General features: G+C 38.7%; 1 protein-coding gene across 1 annotated transcript in view; it reads right to left on the minus strand.

Moving 5' to 3' along the window:
* LOC110471222 (monocarboxylate transporter 13) overlaps window positions 1-18,985 on the minus strand; it is a 22,115-nt gene extending 3,130 nt beyond the window's left edge. Inside the window, exons 1-3 of the mRNA XM_077790361.2 lie at window positions 6,877-18,985; window positions 3,120-3,263; window positions 1,200-2,006 (exon numbers count right to left, since the gene is read on the minus strand). Of these exons, the coding sequence (XP_077646487.2) occupies window positions 1,200-2,006; window positions 3,120-3,263; window positions 6,877-7,078 (1,153 nt within the window). The 5' untranslated portion in view covers window positions 7,079-18,985. The remainder of the gene's footprint in view (window positions 1-1,199; window positions 2,007-3,119; window positions 3,264-6,876) is intronic.
* Between the last annotated feature and the right edge of the window lie 62 nt (window positions 18,986-19,047).

The raw sequence follows: 19,047 nt of genomic DNA on the forward strand, positions 1-19,047 counted from the left end.
TGGGTATGATGGCACATTCTTCTGTGGGCTGATGAAGATTGCTTGCTTGTGGGAAGTTTGTCTATGTTTAGGGTACTTCCTAGCCCACATTCTAAACTAAGATCAGCCCTATACAGGCACAGGAACCATGAACTCAGATCTTTCAGATTTTACGCTCAAAGGAGGAGAGGAGAGCTTGAGAGGCACTTAGGGTTCCCTGCTCTTCCATATCTTCTTTGTAGTTTACTAAATACACAAAAAGGGACCACAGTGATTCCCAGATAATCAGTACTAGTGACCAGCAACTAAAAACTGTATTTTATTCAGATCTTTCCAAAACATTTTTGATACTGTTCTGCTTCAAGTCTTCTACAAAGTTTCCTGGTATTTTCAGAAGTGAATTAAAATGTTCCATTATTCAGTCTGACTCATTTGCAATCCATTAGCAATGTCATTACCACAAAAGTCACTTGTAGTGTGTGAACAACAGTCTTTGGATGAGGATTTAGATCTACTTTGTACAAGTCATGCTGGTCAATTTTTTTGCTGTATCACTTTTTAAAGTCTCTACAGCTTGCAGTTCATTTGTCTTGCATTTTTCCAAGATGACTATATTTTGTTACCAGCCCATAAATCCATGTGCTGTCTTATTGTCTGCTCTCTCTTCCCACTGTTCTTATGTGCTGCCTTCCCTGTTTATTATAATACTTGGCTCAAATGCTGTCTAAAACCAGCAGGCATTTCTCTGAATATTTCCTTGAGGTTTGCATAGCCTAATGTTTCAGGCTGTTCAATTTGAACTTCTGTAGAAACCCTCCCAACACTACCAACATTTGTGCAACATCACTAGTCTCAAATTTCAGTTTCTTCTCTCTAAGTGTGTGTCTGCTGCTTGCCCCAAAGGCACACTTTCTTAGCTAGATAGCTGGAGGCCATCAAGTGGCATTATGTGGGATTCAGGAAGCAGGACCACCATGTGAACACTGCCTTTCATCCCTCCTTTCTTGTTGTAAAGCTTTCTCTAAAATCACGCAGAAGAGAAGGAGCAAGGTATTTTGGAGAGGATTTAAACTGGCTATTTGTTTTTGTGTACTTCTTGGCTCAGATACCCCCGGGCTAAAAAGGGGAAATTTGAGTGCAGATCCAGATCTTTTCAATTTGGATTGCCATTCCCTTTTCTTCTTTTAAACTGTATTTGGCAGTGAGTTGTCTTAACTTACCCGCAAGAGGAGGCCCCACAAAGCCTCCAGTGCTTCGAATAAGCATGAAAAGTCCTAGGGCACTGTCAAATTCTGGCATGCCTACAACATCTGCTAGCACTGTAATGTGAATGGCGACTGTTGTACCAAAGAAGAATCCATAGAAGCCAGTGAATATTGCCAAGGAAAGGTAATTGTTAGCCAGTGGCAAGAGCATCAGGGAAGTACTGATCAATGTAATCGCCATTGCCAGCAAATGAATGGTTTTGGTAACATGGAGGTTGGCATACCAGCCACACAGCAATCTGCCTCCAAAGTCCACCATTGCCAAAATGGATAGGAGGGATGCAGTCCATGATTCATCTATTCCCAGGCTGTAACTAAGTGGAACTAAAAATAATGGAGGAACAAAAAAACTCATAGCAGCTAATATACCAAAAATGGCATAAAGTACAAATTCTGGTTGCCTCACAAGCATCCAGTTGAAGGTTTTGTGCATGATGAGAGGCTTATCTTCTTTGTCTCTTCTGTATGCACCACTGCCAGGTGGTGATTCAGTTTCACAATGGCTGGCCTCAGGAAAGCAGCTGCCTGCCAGGGGTCGCATCAGTACTCCACAGACACAAATATTGAGTTGGATGCCACCTATGATCAAGAGGGCACCTTTCCATCCATATTGACTAATCAACCACTGGAAAAATGGCCCAAACATGAATGCAAAGGCACATTCTCCAGCACTGGCAATAGCATTGGCCAAAGCTCTTTTCTTGGAGAAATAGTGGCTAACAATGCTAATGGCTGGTGTCCACGAAAAAGAAATGCCAAGACCTGAAAAACACCAATAGAAATAGCACTGGTTATATACTACTGAGGTATTTTGTGAAGGTGGAAATTAAAGCAGTCAGTGTTTTTACATTTGCAAAGTTAAAAAGCATTAAAAGGAAAACATTTTTGCCTAGAAGAAGCACGAGCTTAGCTAGAATAGGTGTAAGGGTATATTTGTGACATATTCTGTACATTGTATATATTCAAGTGAAAAAGCAAAACATGAAGTATATACATTATTAAATTCTCACTTAAAAAAAAAAAAAAAAAAAAAGTTGGTTTCACAGCTTTGCCAGTGCATGAGAAATCACATGGTCATGAGGTTGAAGCTAGGCAGATCTCAGTGTCCATGCTGTCTGTGTTAAGATTGGAACTAGGTCAGACCAGCAGGTTAAGCCTGAGCTGTGTTCAGGTGGGACATGAAGTAAGCTGGTGTATTGCCTCTATTTGCTCTTAATTTTCTTGCTCAACTGCTTTGAGCAAACTTAAAACCTGCTCTAACTTAGAGTTATTTTGGTGGCTCCCCAGACTCTTTGGCAGCCCAGGACTGCCAAAGGGTTCAAATTCCAGACATTTTCTCAGGCATGCAGTGCAGAACTCGGAATGGTTTATTTTATTCCCTGCTAGCTTTGCTTCCTGTTCCAGGAAAATCTGCTAGCTGTTAGAGCAAATTTTTTGGCCTGGTTTTGCCTGGAGTAAAGGAAAGGATTGGAATAAAATAAAAGCCTGTGACTCTGTTCAAAACATAAGATAAGCTGATAGAAAGTACAGAATTTGGGATCTCCTTGTCTTTTTACTTCAGTACCCTTTATGAAGTTTTTTTAAACCTTCACAAAGCTTTTATCTCTGAATGCAAAATAAAGCTTAATTTTCTGCTTGCATATAATTTGCAAGTGTAAATCACTGGCCTCTAAATATTTGTCTTCTTTGTTGTTGCAGATTTCCTGTACAAATGCTTATTTCCAGAGTGGGACGGGAGGGAAATCACTTTTAAAGAGCATTGCTTGTTCTGGCTGCTCATAAAGTCAAAATAGATACCAGATTTTAGAACTCCTACCACTAGCACCCTCAAATAAGTTGCTGGTGGAAGAAAACCATAAAGGCATAAATTCATACCCTGTAGGAAGCCAGTTGTTGCATACATCCAGACCATGTTGAGTCCAAAAAATCCCAATGCCATTCCTGAAAAAGCCAGAAGTCCTCCAGTGATCACAACTGTTCGATGTGTATATTGTACACACAGTGAACTTGCAACAGGGGCTAGATCAGCAGAAGAATCAGAGAAAGAAAAATACATTAGGGACATTAATCTGATCAACATGGTCAAATAAATAAAATATTTTGACGAGGACGACCCTTATAATGCTTTACACAAACAGCCTTAATTCTGCTGGATAGGGTAGGAGGTCAATCAAAATTTCAAAATTGTATCCTTGCTGATAGAGAAATTACTATTCTTGAGGCACAGATTTGAAAGTATATTCAACATATGTGGACTCTTCTTAAAAGGAAAGAGCATTTTAGTGCCTTCCTTCTACTGATTTTTATTTAAGGATACAACTACCAACATGGAAGAACCTCATGGATTGTTTTAGTAGAAAGTAAAACTTCAGCCACAGAATCTATAGGTTCATCTATAAAAATCATACTATTGAGAATGTGTTATCGGTATGACTGGCATGAAAACTTTCTGAAGAAAAATATCTTTTGTTTTCTAGAATTTTGCAAAAATCAACCCTTAATAGAATTTTAAAATTTTATAAAGTATTAAAAAATTAGGGTTTATTTTGTAGTAATACTTTCTATAGCAAATTGGCCATTCATTTCTTAAATCTTTATTTAGTGGTACAGTTTCTCACAAAAGACTGCAGGGGCTCTTCAACACAAGGGCCAAGGTGCAGGTGGTACAGCTCTGATGGCAAGCAGCTGCTTTGGTCTCTAGTCACTGTCTGGAAACACCTGAAATGTTAGGGATATTTTTGCTTACTTAAGGCTAGTTTTACTGCCTGGCTGGTTTTTCCATCAGCATGGCAAGAGTCGAGGTCAAGGCCGTAGGATTTCTTTAAGTGGCCATGGCCACTAGGGGGTTCCCAATTACCACCTGGATGAACCAGCTCCCTGCACGCTGTTAAATATCCTGGGAACTGGAGTTCATGCATGAAACGGAATTCAGTTAACGGGGACCACGCCTCTAAACTGAAATAAGTAGGAAGACAATTATTAAGAGAGAATAGCCAGCAAGGAAGGTTTCATAGTAGTTTGTAGGGGTAGGTTGTTGTACATTAACTTGTGCTAATATCAGAATTAAGATTATTTGGTAGCTAGGATAAGTGAAATAAACCTGACAGAGTACTAGTTGTTGCAAAATCTGCAGCATGGACATTGTCTGACAGCAGAAAAACTGGCAGGAGTTATACAACATTCAAATGTCTCATCAGCTTTTACAGTAAAAATCTGATAATTTTATAAGTATGTAAAAATGATACTGAAATTCAGTCATCTTAAGATGTAGTTGATGAGACATGATAATGTACATACAGTTGGTGAATCATAAAATATGATGAAAACAAGAAGAGAAAAGTAGACACAGGATAACATCCATTAAAGCTCTTGAAGACAAGAAAAAGATCTGCAGCTGAAGCAGAAGTCTTACCAATCTCAATTCTTAAATAGCAAATAAGAAGAATAAACAGGCAGAAATTACACATAAAGTAGCAAGAGAAAAGAAAGAAGCTAGCCACAGAACTGGAAACGGGTAAAAGACTCCAGAGTCTGAAAGGATAAGGGCAACACACAGAAAATGCACAAGCGATGGAAAGGGATGACAACAAGAGCAAAAAGAGAAAGGTGTTGGGAGGTGTACATCAGTACCGAGAGAAGGCTGGTGAAGGTGATGGGGAGAATCCTTGCTGTGGTAAACTGAACAGCCTGTTGCAAGTGCAGACCTTGGGAGTGGAAGTACATGCTCTCCTTCGACACAGGAAACAGACCTGCTGTTGAAAGGATCCAAATAGGAAAAAAATAATAATTCAGTGATCCTCCTTCATACTGAGCCAAGTGACACTTAAGGTTTCCCAGAGACAGACATTAAGAAAGACTAAGCCAGGCCGGGAAACATGCTCAAAGAACTGGAGGCTCAGGTGATCTTCATTATGAAGTCTTGTGGTCCCTATAAATGAAGCAAAGGCAGAAGAAGATGAGGAAAGTTATGTATTGACCTGAGACATTTATAAACTGCTATACAGAGGGCGTTTGGAATATTTGACCACCGAGCTTTATTCACTGGAAATGGATTATTTTCAATGGATTTCAAAGGATGAGGAACAATCTCTGCTGAAAATTACACTTTCCTTCTTTGGCGTAGGCTGGCCTCACACCTGGCTAGGCAAATATATTTTTTCTGGTTTACACTTAATATTATTGTGTCGTGTGCTCTATTCCTTTGTACATTCCTATACAATGTAAATATATGCTATAACAAAACAAAACCTACTAAAACAGGACTGTTAAGTTTTTCCCTTCTATGCTGGCTTTTTCTTGTCATGAAGTTCAAATGCCTGAATGAGACAACAGGATCACAGTATGTCAGTGATACATCTATTTTGTTAACCAAATTGATATTACCATTTATTTATTTCTGTGGTCTGTGAAGCAGGTTTTTCTTTTTTTTTTTTTTTTCAGTTAATTATATCTGTCACTGCAAAGCAGGCATCAAAGATTGCAATTTATGGAACTGATAAAATCTTTTCAGCTCATGACTTATTTTATCTTTTTACTTTGACTTTGGGTTACTCTTTTTTTTCCTTCTGAATACATTTTTCAAAGAAAGATCAATTGTTCTTGATGTTTGGAAGTACCTGCAGTTCCATGCAATAATGCTGATGGGTGTGGACTGAGTAGGATGCATGTAATTATACAGTGTCTATGCAAAGAAGTGTCTTCAGAAACAAAATTATGATAGCATTTATTATGTAAGGATATTTACCTATGTCAACCATATATCTCTATGAGAATATGCAGAGCAGACTTCACAAATTTTGTGCAGTTCAAGCCTGCATGTTTGGAATCCTCACATCATGTGAAGAATCATGCAGTTTACAGGGCACTAAGGACTCTCTAAACAACCAAGCTGAGTCAAATGCAGTATCAGTTTCAAATTTTTCCCTCCTTCATTTGGTGAGATGTAGTATTTGACCTCACTGCCTTTGACTGGGATAGTTCACTCTATCTTCCCCTACTCTCTGCTTGCATGGTCATGTCTTTATTGAGTTCCCTCTGTGTGAATAGATTTTTGTTTTTCCTTTTTAACTCAGTGAGTCTTCTGGTAGATCAATAACTTAGAATCATAGTAAGAGGGGTGAAGAAGACATAGAATTGGTAATACATGCAAGGAAAGGGGATCTTGGTAAAGATAAAATAAGTGGGAAAAAGCAGGACTGAGAATCATTTTGGTAGCAGATGGCTTACCTGATAGATGGGGTCACAATCCTTGTATTTTGAAGTACTTTGAAAAGTGACAGTCACTCTGAGATCAGTAAACTTGCACAAACTGTTCTAAGAGCTTGATTCAACAGGCTCTGTGGCTATCAGAATTATCTCTAATGAGTTTAACTCAAAATCTGTAGCAAAACTGAATCATGACTTTAGGTACATGATGTTTTTTCAAGTAATCAGATTCCTGTTTCTACAGATTTTCTTATTAATCCATTTCATCTATGAAGCAGTAAATGCCAATTTTCTGAAATTTTTCTGTATTTCTGTAGAGACAGAAGAAGGAAGTCTAGACCTTACATTTTTAAAGTTTTTTTTAAGGAAGAGTTCCAAACTTTCTTGGGTAGTTAATATTAAAATAAAATGGTAGAGGAGTACCTACCTCCTAGATGAAAGACGGCAATAGTTAGTGATGTGATCCAGGAAGTGGTGCTTGCAAGTTCATCAAAATGCTGCTGGATTTCAACAAAGAACAGACCAAAAGTCTTGAGGACAGCAACAGTGAGGCCCATCACCATGAAGGCTGACAGTACCACAACCCATCCGTAGCCACCATCTGGTGGATTGCTGTCTTTAGTCTGCATCTTTTCTAATTCTTAAGTGTTCTCTGTTTTTTGGGTTGTTTTCCTTTTTTCTTTTTTTTTTTTCTGGAGTGGTGATGAGGCTTTTTAACAGATCTGCAAATTGGTAGAAGGCCCATTGTTAAATAAATTAATTAAAATATTCTAGGAATGGCTTACACAAGTTAAAATACACAAGCTCAAATACAACATTCATTACAGTGGTGTGACTGAAAATATTACCTAGGTAACAGAGCCCTCAAGAGACAGAAGACTGAGTAAAGAAATTTTAAAAAAATTCAGGTAGAGAGTTAAGAAAACAAAAGAAGCATGCAGATGTGAACAAAGTAGAGAAGACAATGGGAAAATATTTAGACATTAAGATTTTCAAAGAAGAATTTTAGGGTCCTCAACATTTTAGCATTTATAAATATTAATTGTTTCTGCAATACCAAGCAAAATGGTGCACATCTATCCTTGCAAAGATATATTCATAGGCAAGAACATCTTACTAAGAACAAAACTGAAAAAGTGTATTTCCCCTTAAAAGTTTTGTGATAAACACGCAGCAATCGTGCGGTGCATGGAGGACATAGGATCTGGCTGGAGGGAGAGAAACATTCATGCATTCTTCTGGCTTCTTCATGGGCACTAAATTCTGAGGAGGGATATTGTGCAAGATACAGAAGACCAAAAAAGACCTATCTCAGGAGGAGAAGGGAAACTTGAGACAGCTGAAGATGTACTCTATTTAAAATTATCTACTCTGTGTGCACCTGAGTAAAATGAGCTGCATGAGGGAATCCATACCACTTGAAATTATCCAGTACAAAGAAGCAGCCACTAGCCCTATGATTTTCTCCCTTGAGGTGCATGAGCTCAGGAGGATCAGCAGGATGGGGAAAAGAAGCCATGGGAGCCTTATAGAGGTCAGAAACAAAATCACTGCTCTGTGTCTGGACTGACATGGCAGTGGACACATTTGCACATCTTAAAAAGTCTTAGAACAGCCACAGGAGAGGGAGAGGCTGCCTTATGTTGAGGTCTGTGTGAAGGAATCAGGTTTTCATTCCCACAGTTTCTGGGAAGCATTAATACTCATATTAGTGCTCAGTTTACTATAAGAAAATACAGAAATTATATCAAGGTGCAGCTGTAGCATTCTGACAATGCTGAGTTCAAGTAGCATGGTCATAATTTTGTTTGAGGCTTGGAAGAATATAAAAAGGATGCAGCACTCAAGCTAAATAAGCCTGCCTAGGGAGAGTGGTACTGATAGTTCTGCATTCTGCATAGACATGCCTGGGCAAGGGATTATAACTTGTGCCACAAGACAGATAGAAGAAATCCTGCTGCTTACCAGGCAACACCCAGACTAAAATAGGCATGATAAAATCTGCATGACATCACCCAGCACCCTTCACTTTCATTAGGCAAACTCTCTCCCAGGAGAAGAATAAATTGGGCCTTACTGCTCACAAAACTTAAATAAACAGCATGTTTCCTTATGACAAATACATCTTTTATGTCACAGCTCAGAATTCATCCTTCACTTCCTTTTAATGATCACATTGTTACATGTAATTCCAAAATGAAAGTACTATTTCAGTTGAATTATTAATTAATGAGGTAGTTATTTTCCAGCAGCCCTATGGATTTGAAAGCAGTGCAGCTACATACTATAGGGAATTGTTGAAATGCCTGAACAGAGTAGAATAAAGCATAGATATTACAGTATGGGAACATGTTTCTGACACCATGCTTTTGCTTTCTTCCTCCTTCACTTACAAGAAAAAGTTTATTATAAGATCATGTAATTGCAAATACCCTAAGCTGAAAAAACCTACATAGGATCTCCTTTTGCTTTTAGCTATTTAGTAATGGTAAACAGTAAGGTATTAATATCTTCACTAATCCATTTTGTCTCCGGAACTAACCTTCTAAATAAAAAACAGGAAAGGCCTGTAGGGAAACTGCTCCTTCTGTTGTGCCTGGTCATACACAAGGTCTCTCAAAAATGTAAAAATGTAAAGCTGTGCCTGGAATCATAAGCATTCTGTCTAGCATCCCACTGACTCCTACCTCCAGAATTTCTCATGGCAGCTGGAACACATGTCCTGTGAGACACGGACTTAAATCAGGAAAGGCTGTGCTTGGTGTGTGCATCAGCCAGAGCTGAAAGCTCTGCTAGCAGTGTTATTATGCTCATGGTAAATTTTGCCAGCAAGAACTCACAGGCAAGAGTGCAACCTTTATCTTTACACCTGGATAGCTACAAAGGTGTTTTCTGAGACACCAAGGTTGTTTCTCTATTCATGCTCTACAAGTTCTCCAAGCTATTTCTGCTTTGATTCGTGCCAGTGATTCAAAAAGCTAATCAGACAATAATAAAAATAAATTATAAAATGCTTATCTCATTGCTTGCATTTTAGGGTGCCACATAAACTTGTGAAGACAGATACTTGTTCTACTTGGTTATCTTGTGCTCCATGTTCTAATTAACTTTTTACAAAAGAGCAAATGAGTTGAATATATTTGCTGCACATTGCAAAAAACAACATGCTGGTGGAATCAAGAAAAATTATTGTTAGTATGAATCTTAAACTTCTTGGTTTTATGGAACTCATACTTGACACTCCCCAAATAAGTGTATTCACCCTCTCTGAATGGAGGTTGAGTGGGCTCCTTGTGAGATGGTGATAGTTTACAGATATAGGTTCCCCAAGAAGACAAAAAATGGCAAGTATTAAGTTTTTCCACACTTAGATAAAGAAATGTGACTTGGTAATGGGTTTTTGGTTTGGGTTTCCAGTACAAATATTATACTATTACCCTGGATTCAGACTTTAAAAAAAAAAAAAAGAGAAAAGGAAGAAAAAACAGGAAATGTTTATTATAATGGTTTTATCCATCTTGGGAAACAGAAGAGAAACATGCTTTTGTGATTTGCCTAATTTTTCAGCATGGTTTTAAGAAGCATTATATGTATTAACAGAATTTTAGGTATCACAAAACCACTTAATATAGACACAAAAACTTAATATACATAGACACAAAAATACTTTCACCAAAAGCTGATACCTTGAAACAGGAACTATGTTAAACTAAATACAAAATACATCTTTAAGAAATTAACAACAGATTAAATAATATAGTCTTGTTTTATTGGTTGTATTAGAAGAAAGACAGAAAGAAACAAAGATATCAATTGTAATTTATACTGAAACTCCCTCCACACATGTGACTTGGTACACAGGCAAGGAACAGGCTATGTTCATCATATTCAGATGCCTTATGATTTTCATCTAACACTCAAACTGGCTGAATGCTATGAGCAACCAGTTAAAAGTAACAAAAATCAAGTCTTCAAGAAATTACCTTATTCAGATAGCCAAGGCTTGTATAGGATATGAAGTTCTTTCTTCACCTTCCAGTTGCATGTAAGTTCTTGAGTTGTGCTGCAAACCACCAGGTCATCTTTCTCATCTGAACTACCATCTGGCTAGTTGAACAAACAAATTTGTCTCCTTCAGGATGTGGAAGAATTGGATTTTATAAGAATCCCCTCCTCCCCTCCTCAAAAGTTATTTGACTCCACCTATATTCAGAAAAAACAAAGTTCTGTCCTGACTAGAGATCAGAGAAACAAAATCAGGAATGGATGGAGGAAACTTACAAGAGGAATGCAGATTTTTGCTTTATTTATCTGCACTATACTTACAGTAGCCTTGGACTGCTGTCTATATTTTCTACTGAACTCCACTATTGGACCAACCAGAAAGTACAGATGTATCAGCTGACTTCAAACTCCCCTGTGTTCTGGGGCATTTACTGCAAATGTTTATTCAAATTTGAAATTCATTTGTAGCTTCCCTGTGCTTGTGCTGTTGGACAGATGTTGGCTACAGTGAGCATCACATAGCCTGCAGCAACTACAGAAGTTACTGGAAGCTTGAATGTGCTCTCCTGAGCATGATATATGCATATTTGAACCTTTTACCACACCAGAGCAATCCTTTACTTGTATGATTTAAGAGCCCACAGTGAAATACTTCTGGTCCTTGTAAAACTTTTCTCTCCCAGTTCTCACTGCTAGTTTATTGGAACTTATTCCCTTTCCTACCAATTTACTTTGCGCTAAGGTTGTGGTGGCTATACTGCTATTGTAATTGTTGTGGGGGGCAGGGTGGGCTGTTGCAGTAGCTTGTTGCATTTTGTAGTATTTTTATTTACATGTTTGTATACTTACTTCATGACTTGATCAGTAATCTGTGTAGTTTGTGTGTGCTAAGGGTATTATAAACATGCAGTTGACCTGCATAACTAAGAAACAGATACATTTCATATTTTTGGCATATTTGAATGGGAAGCCAGCAAGTTTGTGACATAACATTCTAATTTTCTTTTGCTGGGAAAATTCTCTAGAGCTATGTTTTAGGTCTGGAGAAGACAAAGGAAAATTATGGGGTAGTTTTTGAAGTGGAATTAGTGTGCAGTTCATGATAGAAAAGTTGCTGCTACTCCTACTTCACTTTCTTGCTACCACATAGGTTTTCATGCAGTGAACTAGACTGGTGAACGACCCTGCCAGTCACTACACTGGGGCAGTTTCCTAGTTTGGAGAAATTAATTGTGTGCTTTTACAATGCAGAAGGCAGAAAAAAAAGTAGCCAGGAATGAAACTTGACAGATGAGCCTGCTTAATCCAGAGGAGAAAATCACATGATGGCTGTACACAATCAGTGTATTCACATGCCCTGTGGGCCCACCACATTCTGACCCATGATGTTGCTGGGTGCAGGGGTGTGACTGATTGGCCTGTATTTCCACTGGTGTTCTTTATTCCTTTGCTAAAAACAGTAATTATGCTTCCCCTTCGCCAGTTATTGACAGCTCCACCAGCTTCACTGCCACTTCTCAAATGTGACACTGTGGCTCAGCCACTTCCTCTGCCCATTGCCTCAGAGCCCACAGCTCACCCAGTAAGCCTGACTTCCTCATTGTTGGGATGCTTGGAATAGGTAGACATTGAATATTATATTACAAGTATGGGAACTGAAGTCTATGAACAAAATAATGAAGTATGGAATATTCACTGGTCAGTCCATCAGATTATTTTTAACATTATATTCACTAATATTACTGGGGGTTATGTGCAAAGGAATATTGTCATGGACTAACATGACTTTGTCTCAAAACCAGAATGGTCTTAGCGGGACTACACTGAATGTTTATTTTCTACAGTCCTTCCTAATAAATACATTTAGTCTTTACTCATACCATTTAGTTTGGGTTATCCAGAACTACTATTAGGCATTAATACCATAGTAGATTCTGCTCATCTGATTAGGCTAAAATATTTTCACAATTTTCTGTCAACATACAGAAATTTTATGCTATACTTGTGTACAGTACATCCCCTTAATCATCTAATGGTTTTCTCCACTTACTAAATCTACAAATAAAATTTAAGTATTTTGTATTTCTACTTAAAAAGTAAGAAAAAAATTGTAGACTGCACTTCTATTAAACTACTTGCTTTATTTCTTGTTCAACATTTAAGAAATGTTAGCAAACATTAGAAGAACTTAGAAAACTCTTAGGAGAACTTTCATGTTTCCATTCATAACACTGGAGGGAAAAAAGTTTACTCCAGGTGGCAAGAAGAGTCACTTCTCCTCAGATGTAGTTTGTCAGTTCAGCTTTCACTCATTCCAAGGGTTAGCTTCCACTTTAAGTGCTTAAGTAAGCACAAAATGCATTCACAGGTAGACTGATCCATTAAATATTTGGTGTAGAGTAAAATGGGACTCTCCCTGGAACATCTGTATTTCAATAACAGCAATTCGTGATTATGAAGAGATTATGCTTAAATGCTGTCCAGTCAAGTCATGAAGAAATATTTAACCATTCAGAAATTAGTGTGTCTTGACTTTTATTATTAGGGTCATAGAATGAAATCAGCAATGTTTGAAACAGAGGCTCGATATATATGTATTTCTAAAATGCCTTTTTTTCAGTATTCTTGAAACTGGAAATAGTGATTGTCTTCTCTGCTGCTGTAAATAATTTCAGCTCTATTGATCTCAAAATTACTTCACTCCTTTCACCACCAGAGAATTTCTTCATTGATTTCTCAATGGGAACAGGGCTGTCTTTGAAGAAGACACAACATACCCATCTATTGGAACTTATACCCTATTGTTATTATTGCAGTATATAAAATGAAGGAAACAAGTCTCTGAAATGAAGGTCTTATTTAAATAAATGCACAAATGTAGAAAGCCAGCCTGGATAAATACACACAGATCCTGGCAAAGTCTCCTCGCAGTCAGCTGTGCTCAGATGGATAGGCAGAACCATGCCTCCTGCATTCATCAGTCTTTCAAGGTGATCATGCTTGTCCCTCTGCTTGGAACTACCTGCTCTTATCACATACATCTTTTTTTTTTTTTTTTCCCTGACCAAAGCCTTCTGACACCATTAATAAACAGATAATTAGCCAAGATAAAACACTACCAGGTCATATGATCCATCAGCTAAGAGAATATTGATTGAAATGACTGAATCAAAATGACTGTGTTTGATCTGTGGTGTTAAGTGATTACTAATGTAATAGATATAGCCTAAATATTCTGAGGACTGTGTGCAAGAGAGGCAGCATATGAAAAGACTGGAAAATTGTTATGTAAGAGATAAACAGACTGACATCACTGCCAAAATAGCTGGCATGGGATGATAAATGAACCTGGGTAACATATGTGGATGAGTACAGAGGTAATTAAGGTTTTGAAGGGAAAAAAGAATTTAATCTTGATGTGATTAGAGAAGAACCAGGGTGGAGATTCAGTTGCATAAAGTTAGGATGACCAAGGAGGTGTGTTTTGTGGAGATAGAATAGTTGGCACTGATAGCTGGCAGATATCAGAGGGACCAAAGAGCAGAAAGAGGTAGCAAATAAGCAAGTGAGTGAACAGGCTTTGTCAGAAGCTGTCAGACTGTAAAAAGTGAGCTATTTAACAAATAAAAGAAGAATAAGTGGCTTGGTTTTGGACTGGGTTCTGGTTATCCAATTAGCAGTTAAACAAATTCATATTAGTTTAAGATTGACTGAAGCTTTACAGGCTGGAAGCAAGTGAAGAAAAAGACATCTGTCCTGAAATTACAGTCAGGTGTGCTGATTGCGCTCTTCCCCAGGGAAACGTCAATCCCTGGATCCCTGGCCTCCCTTTATATAAGGGAATGCTTAGCCTACATGGAATGGGGGCGTAGGTAGGTAGGTAGGTAGGTAGGTAGGTAGGTAGGTAGGTAGGTAGGTAGGTAGGTAGGTAGGTAGGTAGGTAGGTAGGTAGGGTATCTACAGGGAAGATGGTAACATAGAGCCTGATTTGGCTGCAAGTGGATGGTACATTTATCTGAACAAAGGTTGTTTATTTTGTTTTTCAACAAGCAATAATCAGTTCCTTTTCTCTGTGTAATTCTTGATTGTTATTATGGCTTTCATTACAAAATTATAGGATAAGAAGAAGAGGGGCACAGGAAATGAGTACTGCTAAACAGGGAAGAGGGAAATGCACTGCTTAAGCTTACCAAAACAAAATGGCTAAGTACAGCACTGATGCAACAAGAGTCTCTCTGTGCCCTATCAATCTAGCATCTATGGGTGGCTTCTTCCACTTCCTGTTCTGAAAAGAGTGACCAGGACTTAATAATTCTGCTTTAATTATACCATGAAGGTGAGAATGCCCAATTCTTGGCTATGTCTGGAGTCAAGAAAGCATTTTCTGTCTTCATACCTTAGGAGAGAGATGGATGTGTTTGGCTAAATTTGCCCTAAATGTCCTCCAGTTGATGCCTGGGCAGCTGAGAGCACAGATATTAAGGGATATAAGCTCATTAGACTTCCTGTGCTATTTTCTTAAACTAGCCTGTGACACATTGTACTATCCATGGCAAGGTGCTGTATTGTGGAGTTATGATAAAGTGAAGAAATAAAGTCCAAAAAGTGCCAGTTTCCTTGACAGCATGAAGTGTGCCTGTATAGGAGAATTTTCAGAATGAACAGCAGCTTGTATTGAACTGAATACAAAGCTAAACAAGGCTGCCCTGTATTTCTAGAAGGATGGATTCTTGCACTTTCTATACTCTTGAAAATGTTCTTCCTAGTTTCACTTTTAAGATGGGGATGGCAACAGATAATGAAGAAGAATGTGTGTTGACTCAGAGCAATACTGAATGCTTACAGAATTTACAAGGCAAACATTTGCAGTACACAGAATAAGAAGCAGGTCACAATTAAGGGACACAACTGGACTATGGGTAGTAGTGCCCAAAAATCCACCTAGAAGGCAGGGCAGAAAACTAATTTAATATGAGCTTCTAGTTACAACACTGTTGTTACAGGAGTGAGGGAACTTCTGGATATATGGTTGAAGAGATGAAAGATCTGTGCCTAAGAGAGGAGTTAAGATCCACCTCCATTGCAGCAGCAAGCCCCAGTGATCCAACACCACCTTCTGTGCAGGGAAGCAAAGATTTTCCCAAGCCTGCATGTGTCACTAAGGAAAGGCTGACATAACAGGCCCTGGAAACTCAGAATGTAAAATCTGATTCTTCTTCCTCACAGTGTTTCCTGCTGAGTCAAAATTGCTTTGAAAACTGGTCTGACAGAGAAACTGTGGGATACTGAGTGGATGGCTGGAATATGCTGCAGTGACAGAACCAGATTCCCAAGACAGCTGGACAGAACTGTCACTTCAAAGCTGTGGCAACATGCTTATGTTAAAGCAAATAAACATCTCTGCCTCCCTGCAGAGTAGCAATGATCTTACCTTTTTATGTGTCACTGGCATAGGTGCTGCAATGCTACTTCTTTTGGTTTAGCAATGCAGGTAAGTTACTAGAAAACTTGAAATCATCAGAATGGTTAGCAGGAAGATGAAAGGGCTGGAAAATCACCAGTTTATAAAACTTAAGCTTGAAGATGAATGTAAGAGGGGTCTTGATCATGATGTATTAACACCTACACTAGAGCAGACATCTTGTAACAAAGGGATTTTCAATTTATTGGTCAATGATATAAGAAGATTCAATGGATAGAAAGAAATTAATACCATCAGTAAGTCACATTTTAATAAGAAAGGTGACAATGGGAACAACTTGCCTATTACTTTATCGCTATTTATTTTTAGTCAAAACTGAATGTTCTTCTGAAGACAGTGTTCTCTCGCCCTAGGTAGTTGATGGTGGCCTTAGTGTATAAAACATTCCTATCTGTACTTTTCTGTTAAGCAAGAATGCTAACCTGCTATGACTTAACTTACTTTTGCTACTAAACTAGAAAACAAATCCAACCCATTGTCCTTATCGATAAGGAATTGTCTTCTTACTTTTTCTGCATAAAACAAGGTTAACAAGTATAAATAATGCTCATGGGATTTTCCACTTTTGTGAGCTGACAAAATGACCCAGTTTGGATTGCAAGATACTAGGTTAAACATCAGCATTCTTGACGTAAAGTCAAACTGAATTTATGCTGAATAATTTGATTTGAAATCAGATCCAATTATCTTAAATTGGTCATTCCAGACTAACAGAGCAATAAAGGGCACTGTGTTTGTTGATGTATTTGACCTAGATATTACAGTCATGTCAAAACATGTAAGATACTGCACAGTGCCCTCCCAAATACTGTACTCAGAACAGAAAATAAAAGTGCTGTTGGTCTTTCAAACATACAGAGGCTTTCTGATCTAAAGCAGAAAATTACTTCTGAATTTTGAATTGACAGAATTTTTTAAATTGTTTTGATCAATACAAATATGTCTGTCACCAAAATTAGTATGGTCAAGACTTTCTCTTAAAAGGGATGATTTAATGTTCAAATATTGCCCAAAAAAAAAAAAAAAAGGAAAATAATTAAGAAAACAATGAATTTTTTTACAGTTCCAATCCTCATGTACACCTAGAGCCCAAAAGAAAGAGCTGCACATCAACAAATGATGTGTAGTTCCTACTTCTCAAACTGTACACAGTGCTTCAGATCAATCATAGTAAAATTGATACAAAGAAAATGCGTTGCTGGAGAGCTACTGGCCCTGCATAAAGCTGCTTAGGTGAGTTTTTCAGGAGTGGTGGCCCCCCAGTTTTTTAACACTGATGATATTACCTATTAAATCAAAATAAGAGATTAAAGCCTCTGATTCCTTGATTGTCTTTGCTATATAACTTCAAGACCTATACAAGAATTTAAAAGGAGAAATGGAGACCTACACTCAACAGCAGGCCCATCTTTCTTTAAAACCATTTCTTCTTAAGTATATTAATATTATTATCATAACATCATACAGGTTATTAATATGATGTTGTCAAAGGGCAGTTTCCATTCTATTAAATACTGACGTGGGGGGGGTCCCATTTTTTCTTTTTTGTTTTGTTTTGTTACTTGTGTTGCAAGGCTTTCACTGGACTAATTCTGCATTGGTATTTTTAAGAAAAAAAAATATTGGAATTTTTCATAATAGTTTCTAATGTAACATTTACTTTTGAGAACCTAACTTGTAGGTATGTTTGCTTGTGAAGAGAGAGGTAACATAGGTAAGTGAGATTAAAGCAGAAAGGAAGAAAAACTGAACAAAACGGAATAAATCAAGCCTCTCAGACTAGAACTATGTTACTGGGTCGTAGCTTAATCAGGAGTTCTAAATCATAAATTGTCATAACTAATCTTGTCTGTACTGAGGACGCAATGAAGCAAATGAGAAAACTCACTAAGCCTGATTATGGAAATTTCCTAAAGAACCTGGGGTGTGCAGAGAGCACAATCATCACCTTTCAGTCCACCATTTTTTTCAGACTTTGTAATTCCATAGAGTATTGCAAATCCTATTATTTTTCATTTGCCAACAAGGGCAGAGTAGAAAGCAGCAGTGTTCAGTGTTTATCTGCACCACTGGATTTATTGAAACTGCCATTTCTCTAGATCATTACATATTTTGTTTCCAGATTACATCACAAAGCAGCAAAAATAAGTACATTTTAGGATATCTTCAAAAATGGTGAAGAGCACTGGAAAGCAGTATAGTAAACATAGGGGAAATGACCACAAATAGGTCTGTGCCATCATTCAAAGACAGTGTGAGAGTAGGCAGAAGTGTCCTCCCCGCAGAAGAACCGTGTGGAGTGCTGCATGAGTGATGGTCCTTGTCATTGCTCGGGCCCCATCCTCACGGGTGCTGTCCTTGGCATGAGCTCACTGGAAGCCACTACTCACTAGTATCGCTCTGTGCCCCAGCCTACCTGAGCTCGTCTGGGCACTGCTACAGCTATGAAATGCCAAAGATGCGTTGGAGTGCAGTGGAGGGGGAAACCCTTCAAGTGCTGTTACTTCATGTTTTTTAGGGTTAGGCTTAGAGTTAGGGTTGTGGCACTTTGCTGCTGCCCTGCGTGGCACCACTCTTACTTCTGGGTCATGGGCTCTTGAGGGCAAGAGAGATGTGGAGCTCCTGGAGCAGGTCCAACAGAAAGCAACAAAGGTAACTAAAGAATTGGAGCATCTCTTTTGTGAGGAGAGGCTGAGAGATCTGGGCTTGTTCAGCCTCAAGAAAATATGACTGTGAGGCAGCCTTGTCAGTATGTGTAAGTCTCTGAAGGGAGGGTGCCAAGAGAATGGACCAGGCTCTTCTCAGTGCCTCTGAGCAACAGGATAAGAGGGCAAAAGACAAGAGGACCACGGGCAGAAAATCATGCACAGGAAGTTCCACCTGAAATGAGGAACCTCTTTAGAGCACAGGTGACTGAGCCCCGGAGCAGACTGCCCAGAGAAGCTGTGGAGCTTCCCTCACGGGGACTAATCAAGAACAGCACGGAGAAATCCCGTGCCACGTGCTCTGCGCTGGCCCTGCTTGGCCACGGAGGCCGGGCCAGGCCACACGTCAGCCCGACCGACCCGCGGCCGTGCGCGCCTGCGGGGCCGGGCCCGCCGGGCCTGCGCC

Source organism: Lonchura striata, chromosome Z (genome assembly GCF_050655825.1).
Source record: "Lonchura striata isolate lonStrDom1 chromosome Z, ASM5065582v1, whole genome shotgun sequence".
Taxonomy (NCBI): Eukaryota; Metazoa; Chordata; class Aves; order Passeriformes; family Estrildidae; genus Lonchura; species Lonchura striata.